The 13,272-nt window shown below is 37.0% G+C and overlaps 1 protein-coding gene across 1 annotated transcript in view; it reads left to right on the top strand.

The window, feature by feature from the left end:
• The window catches only part of CNTN5 (contactin 5), a 1,793,707-nt gene extending 1,786,254 nt beyond the window's left edge, over positions 1-7,453 (top strand). The window contains exon 25 of the mRNA XM_007494948.3: positions 4,397-7,453. Within this exon, the coding sequence (XP_007495010.2) occupies positions 4,397-4,500 (104 nt within the window). The 3' untranslated portion in view covers positions 4,501-7,453. The remainder of the gene's footprint in view (positions 1-4,396) is intronic.
• Positions 7,454-13,272: the final 5,819 nt, after the last annotated feature.

Here is a 13,272-nt window from a genome sequence, read left to right as displayed (position 1 = left end):
ATCACAAAGGTCCAAAATAGAATTGTGTATCAGCTAATCAACTAGTATTCATTAAGTGCCTTCTAGTGCCTCCTCTTAAGAGTACACAGGGAAACAGTATGGAGGCCAGTTTGACTGGAAAGGAGAGTTGATTGGTAAAGAAGAGTAATATGAAATAAACTTAGAGAGTTAGGTGAGAATCATTATGGAGGGCATTAATGCTAAGCCAAACTCCCTAAGAAATAACTTTCAGATAATTAGAACTGTTTAAAAACTAAGCTCATACAATGACTTTTTGTGGTTCAGTTGTTCAGGCATGTACTTTCTGACTTTTCATGACCCCATGGATATGTGTGACCCCAGTAGGATCATAGATATATTTAAAATTGGAAGGCACCTTAGAGATCATCAGATCTAATCTCCACATTTGACAGATGAAGAAACAGAGACATAGAGTGAGTGCTTAGGTGACTTGCCTTGAGTCCTATATAACCAAGTCCTCGGTTGTCTTGGGATATCTTATAACAGAGTGAGTTCACCAGTACTAGAAGTATTCAAGCTTCCCTAATAGGAATGTTTCAAAGGAAGTACCTCGATTAGCCACTTTTCAACCTCCTTTTCTACTCCTAAATTCTATAGATCTGGGTTTCAAGGAAATATTTGAAAAAGTTCCATGGCTTGTAGATTTTCTGATGTTTTAAAAAAAAAGTATAGAATTTCTATTTGGGAGAACAAAGTTTTTGTCAACATGATAATTACCACCAATTACTTTGATGCTAATTTATACCCTCAAGATAATTTTAGTAATTGTGCTTAGGTCAGCAACATGCCCTAAACTCCCTCTGAGTCATGCCCTCTTAGCAGACTATGTTGGCCCATATACTGAGCATTCTGCTGCCTGGCTATATTGGGTGAGGGATGAAATCTTCCTCTGTTGTAAGAATGAAGCTACATATGCACTTTTCTATTCTGGATCCATTCCAATTTTTCCTCAAAAAAATGTAGATTCTCATAACATCTTAGATCAGCTAGAAGCATGAAATTTTAGAGCAAGATAGGACCTCAGAGACATGAGGGGTATAATTGCCTCATTTAACAGATGTTAAGCGATTTGACAAGAAAGTAGCAGAGCTGAGACTAGAACTCAGATTTCCTAGAGAGCTTCAGTGGCTCCCTATTGTCTCTAAAATAAAATACCAACTATTCTGATCATCATTTTTAAGCCCTTTACAGTCTGACTGGTATCCCTTTCCATTCTTATTTCACTTTGCCCCACTCCGGGTACTCTCCTGTTCCAGCCAAATTGGCAGTCAATGTATTCTTTCTACCACATAACATTCCATTTCTCACCTAGATGCCTTAGCACAGGCAGTCCAATATGTCTAGAATATGCCCTAGTCTCACCTTTGCTACTTGGAATTCTTACCTTTCCTCACGATTCATCTTAGGTTCCACCTTCTTTCTGAACAGAGCCTCTCCTTATTTATCCCTCTGGGTATTACTGCTTCCATGCTCCACAAATTATGGGGTGATTACTGAAATATATGGATGTTGTATCCCCAATAAAATTTAAACTCTTTGAGTGATTTTTCTCATTCTCTTTGTATCCTCTATGCTTAACACATCACTGCATGGTTTGGGAATTTTTTTTTGTCCTTTTGTTTGTTTGGGCCAGACCTCTAATTTTATTTCTTCATTGATGGGAAGTCACAATGCTTTACAAAGGCACATGTGCATATTCATTACAAAGTCTTAGAGAGTTGCTTGGGACACTGAGAGGTCAACTGATTTGCCTAGGATCATAGAGCCTACTTATGTCAAAGATGCAACTTGAACCTGAGTCTTCCTGATTTCCAGGTCAACTCTTTATCCACTATTCAACATTGCCTCTCAATGCCTTTCATGTAGTTGAGCCTTTATCTAGATCCTGGATCTTTTACTTTATCTATTCTCTGTCTTCTATTCATATACAAATATGGGTCAGTATATGTATATGTATATATACAAACATACAAGTTGTGTGTATATGCATAAAATGTGTGTATTTCTGTGTACTTTTATGTACATACATATATGCATATCTTTATAATGATTTAAGGGCAAATAAACAAATATGTATAATTTAGATACATAGATAATCAAGAGTTAAATAGATACAAACATAATACATACATAGATACATTGATTTCTCTAGAGATGGAGAGAGAGAGAGAGAGAGAGAGAGAGAGAGAGAGAGAGAGAGAGAGAGAGAGAGAGAGAGAGAGAGAGAGAGAAGTATATACATGAAGGCACACTCACTTCTTGAAATTCCGGGAGACAGAGAGAAATATATTTTAAATTGTCTCCTGAAATAATCTACTAAAGTCCTCACCAGAGCCAAATATAGAATATAACTGTTTCATATTTCTCATTTATTAAGCCTATGAAAAAGAAAAATAATACTTCTTTGAGGCTTTGACTTCTTGATTTTCTTTTCACACAATGTTAAACAAACTCTCCACACATCACTATCTCTGCACCAATTGAATATAACATTTCTTAGCTATTTTAATTAATGATATTTCCAATAAAAGAAGCTTCCCAGATTTCCTGTTTCTTGTTCGGTTGAAGAAATAGAAGAAATGCATCTAAAAATAAATCTAAACTATGTGAATACAATTAAAGTCTTCGCCAAATTCTCTAAACTAGAGCTCCTAGGTTCTTAGCTTAACATGACAGAAGTTCTTTCTTATTAAAATAAAATTCTGTAAATCAGATCTGAGGGCTTAGGCTTTTTTTTTAACCAAGGCTAGGGACTGCCCTAGAAGGTATGTAGGTTGGAAAATATTCCTGAATTTAGCAACTCACAGTGAGATGCAGAGGGAGACAGATCATATCTGTTTAGGTTAACAATTAAAATACTTTGAACTGATTTGTCAATTCAACCCATAGAATAAGCCCCATGCAGTTGTGATCTTGCAGAAATACTTTTTTCCTAAAGGGGAGGAGGCATTTAAACTGATTGCATTGGAAAATTCCATTCCTTCAAGCGTCTATATAACTGTTCACCCACCAAACTAATTGCTTGACTGAATTGGTTAAATTATCTGATTATTTGACAACCATTTTTCTTGTAACTCCTGAACACTGAATAGCCATAATTACATTTTTTAAATTGAACCTAGGATTTCTTTTCAAGTGAGGGCAGGAACTTTTCAAGAGAGAGCCCTCTTGCTTCTAATTAGACTAGTCCATCTTTTCCCCTTTGCACAGAATGTCCCTCATGCTTGAAAAGTCCTCCCTCTTCATTTTATCTCTTAGAATCCTTAGCTTCTTCTTTATCTCAAGTACCCCTTGATTCCTTTTCCAGAGTCCTACTAATAATGACTTATAATAACTATTCAAAACTTCTTTTTTTTTAATTTTATAGTATTTTATTTGTTCATTTCCATGCATTTTTCATTAAAGACAAAGATCATTTTCTTTTCCTCCCTCCCACCCCACCCCCCCCCACCGTGGCCGACGCGTGATTCCACTGGTATCATATGTGTTCTTGACTCGAACCCATTGCCATGTTGTTAGTATTTGCATCAGAGTGTTCGCTCAGAGTCTTTCCTCTGTCATGTCCCCTCAACCATTGTAGTCAGGCAGTTGCTTTTCCTCGGTGTTTCTACTCCCTCAGTTTGTCCTCTGCTTATGGATAGTGTTTTTTTCTCCTTGATCCCTGCAGATTGTGCAGGGACATTACACTGCCACTATTGGAGAAGTCCATTACGTTCGATTATACCACAGTGTGTTTGTCTCTGTGTACAATGTTCTCCTGGCTCTGCTCCTCTCGCTCTGCATCACTTCCTGGAGGTGGTTCCAGTCTCCATGGAATTCCTCCACTTTATTATTCCTTTTTGCACAATAATATTCCATCACCTATTCAAAACTTCTTATTTTTGTTTCTCTGTCTAGATATTGTGTCTCTTGGGAGATTGTAACCTCTATGACAACAGAATATTTTGGGATTTTTTTTTGTTTTTTCATTCTCAGTATCTAGCATATGGTAAATGATTAATAAACGCTTATTTGTGCAACTGAATTGGCATTTACAAATTATTTTACTCTTTTTAATACACCATGTTTCAATGACCTCTAAAACAATCTTTGTGATGAAGCAGGTACAGCTTTGTTGCAATGTGAGCTCCTTGAGAATAGGAACTGATTTTTCCTTTGCTTGTATCCCCAGACTTGGTCCATATTGGTGCTAAATAAATGTTTGTTGGCTGACAAACATGGAGTTTCCCATCACAGATGATATTAGAGCTGGAGTTGCTTTCAGGGAGTTTCCTGAATTAAGCATTACTTGAATTGCATGAATTAAGTTTACTGAATTTTGCTGCCCATAAAAGTAGCCATAATTTATTCCTGTGATGCCTTTTTGTTTCAACAGGTGGGAAAATCACAAGTGCTCAATCTTCTCTCCATACCTTCTCAACTTCTTCATCGTCAATAACATTGCTCTTGGCATTGATGGTTCCTTCAACCTCGTGGTGAAGATGGCAGACTTAATGTTTTTGTTTTGCTTTAGCTTGATCACATCTGTGGATGGAGCTTTATGTGAGTGGAGAAGCTGGAACCCTGAGCTAAGCTTAAAAATCCTAGAACTACCCATGGTGCACTTAGAGGAGTGTTGGGGGGGAAATGTTACTTATTCATCAGGTTTTCTCTTCAGTTTTTGTAAATGTCCTCAAATAGCAGAGGACAGTTCTTGGCCCAATAAAAATATGCAGATTGTATGTAATGAACTTTTGTAAGCAAAGGTAATTTCTGTCAAATGTATTCTTTACTTTTTTAATAGGTTTGAATTTGATTTTGTATCTAATGACCCTGAGTGTGTGCCATCCGTTTGTTAAAGCAGTGGTGTCTAGTACAACTGTTTAAAAAAAAAAGAAAAAAGAAAAAAAAACATAAAAAAGTGAGGGTGAGTGGTAAAGACTCTGAATCTAGTGTTTCTCATTTCCCCGAAGGCTGGCTGTTGCAATCGACAAACCAGTGGGAGAGAAGAAAAATAGTTCGGTTATGCTGCCCATTACAGGATAAGTACAGGAAATATTTTCTGGAAAAGTATATGATTGCGTATTGAAATAGTCAAATTTGTCAATCTGCTGTTCTGCAAGCATCCCCAGAGCAAGCTGTTAGAGCAGAGTTGGGCCTTGACATTAGTACAAGGTAAACTGAAGGGGGACTAAGAAGGGATTGTTTTAAGTGCTATTGTCTTTCATCAAGTACTGTATTATTTAACTGAAAATGAAGTCAAAGTTTATTTTTAATAGCAAAAATATAGTTTAACTTCACAGAAAATGCACACACTAACAGCTACAGACACTGATATGTACTATAGAGGCTAACTGGAAAAAATTTAAATGAATACAGCATAACTTTTTCTTTTTCAATCTATTGAAGTCCTTTTTTGGTTTATTTGTGTTTCCCCATGACAATCTTTCTCTGGTCAACTAAAATTTATCAAGCAAATATAGACGCATATATGTTTTGTATGGAAGAAAATAATTTGAATATACCAACTTTACGTAGATTATTTTTGAACAACCCTGTGCTCCACATAGCACTTGCCAAGGCCTGCCAATTATTCAAATTAGGAAGACTTGTTGAGTTGTTCCTTAGAGCTCACACAACTGTTTTTAAAACACTGACCATTGCCATCATCAGAAAATGCAACAATTTCAATCACTTTGTTTTTATTCTCTGAAGTGAAAGGGATAGCAATTTGCATTTGAAATCTCAAGCTTTTTTGGCATTTCAGACATAATGAAAAATGTTCCTTAGCAAAGATAGGACCACAGAGCCACAGAATTTGAGAATTGGAAGGGGCCTCAGTATCCATTTCATCCAGACTATACAGGAAGACAGGATGAAAATATTCTCTTTGGTTATGGAGTAGTATGGTGGATTGGTCCTATTCACATGGAGACTTGCCTAAGTTGAGATTACATCCAAAAAGTAGCAAGAAGAGAAAGCATATCTCAATAAATGTGCCAGAGCAGGCATGGATTAGCTACTATTTATAGCTGATTGAGATTTGAAGCCCCAAGAGAGTTCAAGGTACTTTTGCCTAGTACAAAGATGTCCATTTTTTTACATCTTTAAGTGAATAATAGGGAACCAGAAAAGGGCAATAGCTGATAAGAGATCAATAAAGAATCAGAAAATGGGAGGGGAGGCAAGAAAGGGATGTGTGCTCTTGTGTCTCTTGCACTTTTTTTTTTTCAGAAAAAACAATCTGATTCTTTGTGTCAGGTACTCATTGTTGTGTTTTTGGTTTGCTTTGATTTTTTGAAGGTTGTATTTAAGCCAATCCCAATCAAGCAAAGAGTTATTTTAAAAATTGATATGTTAATCATCAGATCGCTGTGGATCAAAGACAGATGGTGAGCTTCATTCTGAGGATCTTTGTGATCAGAGGACAAAAGGGTCTCATCGAAGCCCTCTTTCTGTAAAAGCCAATGCTCATCTAGGGTGGAGAGTAGGACAGGGTAGAGGGATGCCTGTAATAACAATCAGTTTCAATTCTATTGTTTGATGAAGCAAATGAAAGGAGAGCCATTCTCTTCTTGGCTGGTGGACCAGGAACTTTTCCATTGTATGAGGCAGCTTGCAGGAACAAATTATGTTTAACACACACACACACACACACACACACACACACACACACACACACACACACCATTCACATGGCAGGAACATACTGATTCAAAAGAGGGCAATAATAATCTTTACCTTAATAGCAGCTGAATTGAACTCTTTTTCTTTATTTCCCATAGAATCCTTTGCCAGTCTTGGCCAAGCAGACACATTCATGGTCAAGTTGTTACCAATGAACATTCTAATAAAACATCATGCTCACAAAAATCAAATTGAGTTTTACATCCATTAATCCAATATAGGGGGCATATGCGATAGATCGTATTTACACATGGAACTAAGTTTCTGATGATGTCCTATTCTTGCAGGGAGCAGTGATTAGGTGTTTTTATTCAACATGAACAGAATATGTATTTTGCATTTACAACCTATGAATAAAACATGTTTTAAATGTTTATGGACTTATGTATTACGTTTGTTACTTTGTAGAAAACAGGACCAAGGTCCCTATCTCCCTACATTATTTTGCAGCTTCGGTACTGAGCTTTTTCCTGGAGGAGATTGTAACAGTGCAGTCTTTTTGTCACTGAAAGAGACTGTATTTTTGTATAATGTCATATGAGCTATTGAGAAACTACTCATAGTCAATTGAAACTCTGTGAAAGCAAATGTTTGCATACCAAAATAAAAGAACAATAGAGCCCCATTTCAACCTGTTAGATATATTGTATACAATCTGTATATATAAAAATATATACTATATATAATGGTATATACTACGTGGAAGGCACAGTCAAATTATAGTTCTGTGTACTGTTCTTGTAACATTAGATCTTTTTAATAAATAATTCTCTTTTTATTGACTTTTATCTTCTCTCCTGTCAGCTGCCTTAAGAGTATTATTTATTTCCTTTAGACTGCAGCACTCATGTAGGTGATGAACGCATTCTTTGTGACATTTTCATAATGAAAATGCTGGTGTTTGAGGCACTGACCCATACAAGAATCTCCATGCTATTATCATGTTTATCCTCATTGGTTCTATTTCATTTACCTCATTTACCTCATTGGTCCTATCCATAGTTTATCGCACTACTTCAACTCCCGTTTTTGAGTCATGTCAAAAAAAAACATCTCAAAAGCACAACAAATGCAATAAGAATCCATTTTTCAAAGAGGTGGCGGTAGTCCAGTGGTTGGGGCACTGGACCTGGCAAGAGGAAGGCCTGAGCTCAGATGTGGCCTCAGATACCAGCTTTGACCCTGTTCATTATGCCCCTAACAAGTCATTTGATCTCTAGTTGCTTCAGTTTCTTCAACTACAAAAATAGGAATAATAACAGTACCTCCCTGGCAGGGTTATTGTAAGACTCAAGTGAGATTGTATCTGTAAAGCATTTTGCACAGTGCCTGGTTCATAGTAGGTGCTCTATAAATGCTCATGCCTTGCCTTTCCCTTCCTCCATCCCCAATAAAGGAACTGGTAGCTCCCTATCCTCTCATCTCATAAAAACAAACATAATAACAATAATATTTAAATTTTCCTCTCAGAACCTTATGTGTTATCTCATTTGATCCTCACAACAAAATGTGTTAAATGAACACCTTTTAAATAATAATAAAAAAAACTTTAATATAAAAACACAAACATTCAGTAAACATTTACTCTATGCCAGGAACCAAGCTAGTTTCTGGGAAATGAAGAAAATGACAAAATATTCTTTCTCCTCGAGATGCTTATAATCTACTACCATTTATTTACCAACAAAACAGCAACTACCTTGATTATACTGAGAATATTTCCAAAAGGAAAAAAGAAGAGATAGAATCTTTTAGAAGTCTCTTATTTTTTTAAAAGTAAAATAGAGCTTGGATTTTATAGTTAACTTTTAATCTTATAGGAATAATCTGGTCCCACGGCTATAATGGAAAGGTCTAGATATAACTGTATATCACAGCTAGAACAAATTTCCAGTCAGTGCCTACTATTTTCTGTTCAAAAAAAAGAACTGAAAATAGGAGAATCCATGAAAGTAGTCCCAACTTCTAGAATTATCCTCATATGCCTCCATATAAAACCATTCCAGTAGCAGTACAATCAGCTATTGTGGGAATAGTATCACCTATTCAAGAGAATTTAAGAGGAACTATTCCTTGACTGCCTTCCAAAAAAAATAGCTAAATCAAAAAAGAAATTGTATTAGACTTAAAAGTATTTGAGTCAAGTCACTCTGAACAATTTCCTTTGACTCAATTTAAGACATTGTATTAAGCCTGGGGAAGCAAAGATTAAAAATAACCCAATTCTTTCCTTCAAGGAGCTTCTACCAGGGAAATATTACACACACACAAATTATTATGACACAAAATAGAAAATGATAGGGGCAAAGGAGAGACGGACAAGCGTGTCTGAGAAATTTGAGGAGGGAGGTATCATGTTCAACTGGAAGAAGAGGGAAGACTTCATAAAAAAGGTAGCACCTAAAATGGGCCTTGAAAGAAAGTGTCAAGCACATACCTACAAACAAAAGAAGTGATAAAAAGAAACATAAATTTGGTGGTCATGATTAATGTGGGAATTTGTTTTGCTAGACTATGTTGATATGTATTAAGGGATTTATTTTTGTTGCATGATTTTTTTTTAAGTTGCTCAGTAGGGAAGGAGAGAGTAGGAGGAACAGATTAATAAAAGATGCTTAAAATAAAAAAGAAACAAAATTTTAAAAAGAGAATGCCAAGGGTTGGGAATACTTCAACAGATTGAAATGGGAGGAAGTCTATTTCAAGGATGGGGAAGTTATGAACAAAAGCTTGGAATTAGGAAAGTGCAAGAAAAGAAGGAGACAAAGAAGAGGAGAAAAGAAGAGGAGACAAAAAGTTGTAAGAGAAGACAAGAGGATCTTGAGTGACAGGTTTAGGAATTTAAACTTGATTTGGTAGGCAATAACCTATGTATTTTTGAGTAGAAGAGTAATAATCATAAGGAAGATTACATAAATAACGATACAGGATGGCTTGAAATGGAGATACACTGCAGACAGAGAATACAATAATTATCAATTACAGTAGTTTATATAAGGAGAGATGAGGACAGGGAAACTAGATGACTCAGTGGATTGAAAGTCAGGCCTAGAGACAGGAGGTCCTGAGTTCAAATCTGCCCTCTGATACTTCTAGCTATATAACCCTGGGAAAGTCACCTAATCCCAATTGCCTAGCCCTTCCCATTCTTCTGCCTTAGTTCAGTAATAATTCCAAAATGGAAGGTAAAGGCTTTAAAAATTTTTTTTTAAAAAGGAGAGATGAGGATCCAAATGAAGTCGGGAATCTTGGGATTGTTGGCTATAAAGAAGAAAGAGAGTAAGAGCCAGGTGCAAGAAATATTGTGGAAGTTAAAAATCACAGTTTGACTAGATGAAAGAAAATAAAGCCAAAGGAGATTTCAAAGTTATAATCCTCGACACCTGGAAAAAAAGGTAGTATCATTGATTTAAATAAGGAAGTCTATAAGGCAAAATGGCGACAAATTTTTAGACATGTTGACTTTGAAGTGACATCAGGACATTCAGTGGAGCTCATCAACTGGCAATTTAAATTGCAAGTCTTGAAATCTTGGGAGAGATTTTGCAGAAATGTAGGTTTAGAAATCTTCAGCATAGAGGTGGTGACTTGCTTGAGCAGAGACTACATCGAAGTATTCCACCATTCCTAATCCTGCTAAAATGAAGTTGCACTTTTAATATACATTGATAATGCCACATGACAATTTGACAACGTGAAATAAAATTCCTAAAATGCCAGATTGCTCTATTGACCTAAAGCTGACCTGAAGTCCCAATTATGAAACTTATGACTTACATTTTATGTTACATTCAGATGTCCCATAAATTGTGTCCGTGTTATAGGAAAAGGATCATTTAGAAGAGCTGAGTATATTTAGAATGAAAAAAAAAGCAGATATTACTTAGAGGCATGATAACCATCTTGAATTATTTATAGAGGTGTTATGTAGAATAGGGATGAGATATTCTATGTGGATCCTGAAAAGAGAACTAAGATCAATGGAGAAGAAAGTATAATGTTAAAAAATAGTCAGCTGACCACCACTTATTTAGCCCCTTTGCATTGTATTGCATATTTGCATTGGGCCCAAATCAATGACCAATTATTACTTCAAATATTGGAAATTCAAATATAAGCAACCACTTCAGGGTATTTATTATTTGCATTAAAGTGAACTTAATTGTACTATGTGCCAGGAACCGAGCTAAGCACTGGAGAGAGCATGGGATTTGAAGCTGTTTGGATCCCAATGCCACCATTGTGACCTTGCACAAATCACAGGATGTTTCTGGAACTCAGTTGTCTTCTTTATAGAGTGAGGTGCATTACACGAGATGATCTCTAAGATCCCTTCAATCTGTTATGATCATGTTACAAGAAGACAGATTTGAGCTCACGACTACATCAGCGATAACCCCAAAATGGAATGGACTGCCTTAGAAAGGAGTCAGTTCCTTGTGGCTAGCAGCCTTCGGACAGATCATGTGACCATTCATCAGTGATGCTGTAGCTGCTACATCCTAGGAATGGAATGATTACTTATTGATACATTTTCCACTGTAGGCTGGCCCTGTTGGTCTTGGGAACGCATGAAACGAAGGAGATGCTAACAGAACTTAACGTCTCTCAGTCCATTATTATTCAGCAGTACCTACTAGCTCAGGACAAGGTCATTTTTGAAAGTGGACTCATATAATAATATATACATATATATTTGTGTGTGTGTATGTTTCTATACATATATATCTCTGGGAACTCTTCATGAGTAAATTCCCTCCAAAAATACAAATAAGTAACTATTGTATAATTTATAATCTTAGAGAATGGCCTGATACAGTAGATATAGTGCTGAACCTGGAGTCAGGAAAACTCATAATCCTGAGTTCAAATCTGACCTCAGACACTTACTGTCTATGTGACTTGGGACAAGTCACTTACCCCTGTTTGCCTCCATTTTCTTATCTGTAAGATGAGCTAGAGAAGGAAATAGCAAATCACTCTAGTATCAGTGCCAAGAAAACCCCAAATGAGGTCACAAATTGGACAAAACTGAAATAACTGAACAACAGCAACACAGAAGGACTTGTTCGGGCTCACATAGATGTGATGGTTCCAAAATAAAAAACCTTAAACCCAGATGTTCCAGACTCAGTTCACTTCTCTCTAGTGTTCTCAATAATTGTCAATTTTGAATCAAATCTAATATATATGAAGAAAACAATATATAGTTTTTTTTATCAGATTATTATAACAATCAATCAATATTTATTTAGTGCCTTCTATGAATCAGGCCCTGTGATAAGCACTGTGCTATAGACCCATAACCTGTGCATAGTTGGCCTATTTTTGACCTGGAGACATCCATGGACGTAGTCTGTTTCAATCATCAGGGGCACCTTTGTTACATTACATATGAACGTCTGGCTAGAGCTGATGGTCCTTTTAAGAAAAATGTGCCACACGGTTTGGGGAATATTGATCTGTTTAATGAAATTATAATTATGCTTCATTTAATTATTACCACTGATTATTATTATTGCTTGAGCATTTCATGACAAAGAGAGCAGGTACAGAAAGCTGCTTTCTTTGGGCCGGCACTGCTTGTTAGCATGTGACAGTGGGCCATTAGCCTGGCACTGGAACAAATCATTCCCATCACCATCATCATCATTAACTGCAAGTGTGTGGTGCCTGCGTGTGCAGCCTTGTTTTCTCTTCCGGAGAGAGTGATTTAGGCAGAGACGCTTTCTGCCCTCTCGAAGCTCACAGCGGCTTACCGAGATCAGTCTCTCACTCTTAAAAATAAGTAACATTTGAGAGAGTGCCGGGGTGCCTAGGAATAAAAAAATAATAAAAATAAATGAAAAGGCAGTGTTTTTTCTTCACGCAGCTCTGCTCCTGGAATGCCTGGCTTAATGGGGAAAGAATGTCTCATGGCTGAAGGTTTTCATTCTAGACCTGAGTTTTCTGACTCAGAGAGCTGAAAGCCTTGCCAATTACTGCCAGCAGCAGTTTCTGAGACCTAGTTTGACTCTGCCCATTTAATGAACAAAATCCAATCAACCACCCTGTTAGCGAAAATGGAAAATGCCTGCCAGAATGATAAATAACTGATTGCTGGTGGTGATTAGCATAACACACCTCCCCAGAAGTGCCTGCCTCCTATTCAGCTCTGACTGGGCTTCCTTTAGACTGACACCAGCTTGGGGCCCTGAAGGTCACTTTTCAGCTCTATCAGGGCCACCCCACGTGCTGGGATGCTGCCAGCACCAGCCCATGGAGATTCCCAGGCACACATTCCCAGGAAGGCAGGGGCAGGCTCTTTTCACTAGGAAAGAGAATCAGCATCTGCTTTGCCTTTGGTATACTTGGAGCCATTTGATGAAACTGCCCTTTGGCTCATTTTGGACAAGTTCCATTTCTAAGATGAGCCTAATAGGAATGAGGTGCTCTTTGGTGCTTTAGATCCATCCAATGGGGTCTCTGCTACGTGAGAGACAGAAGCAGTCAGGAAGGCAGCTGTGGGGTGCCTGAAGTGAAATCCAGGGAAATCCAACATTCTTAAATTTCCTCAAGTCCTAGCAGGACCCAAAGATAATGGTG

The sequence above is a fragment of the Monodelphis domestica genome, chromosome 4 (genome assembly GCF_027887165.1).
Source record: "Monodelphis domestica isolate mMonDom1 chromosome 4, mMonDom1.pri, whole genome shotgun sequence".
Lineage (NCBI taxonomy): Eukaryota > Metazoa > Chordata > Mammalia > Didelphimorphia > Didelphidae > Monodelphis > Monodelphis domestica.
Note: the sequence above shows the minus strand (reverse complement) of the source record. Positions and strands in the feature narration are given on the sequence as shown.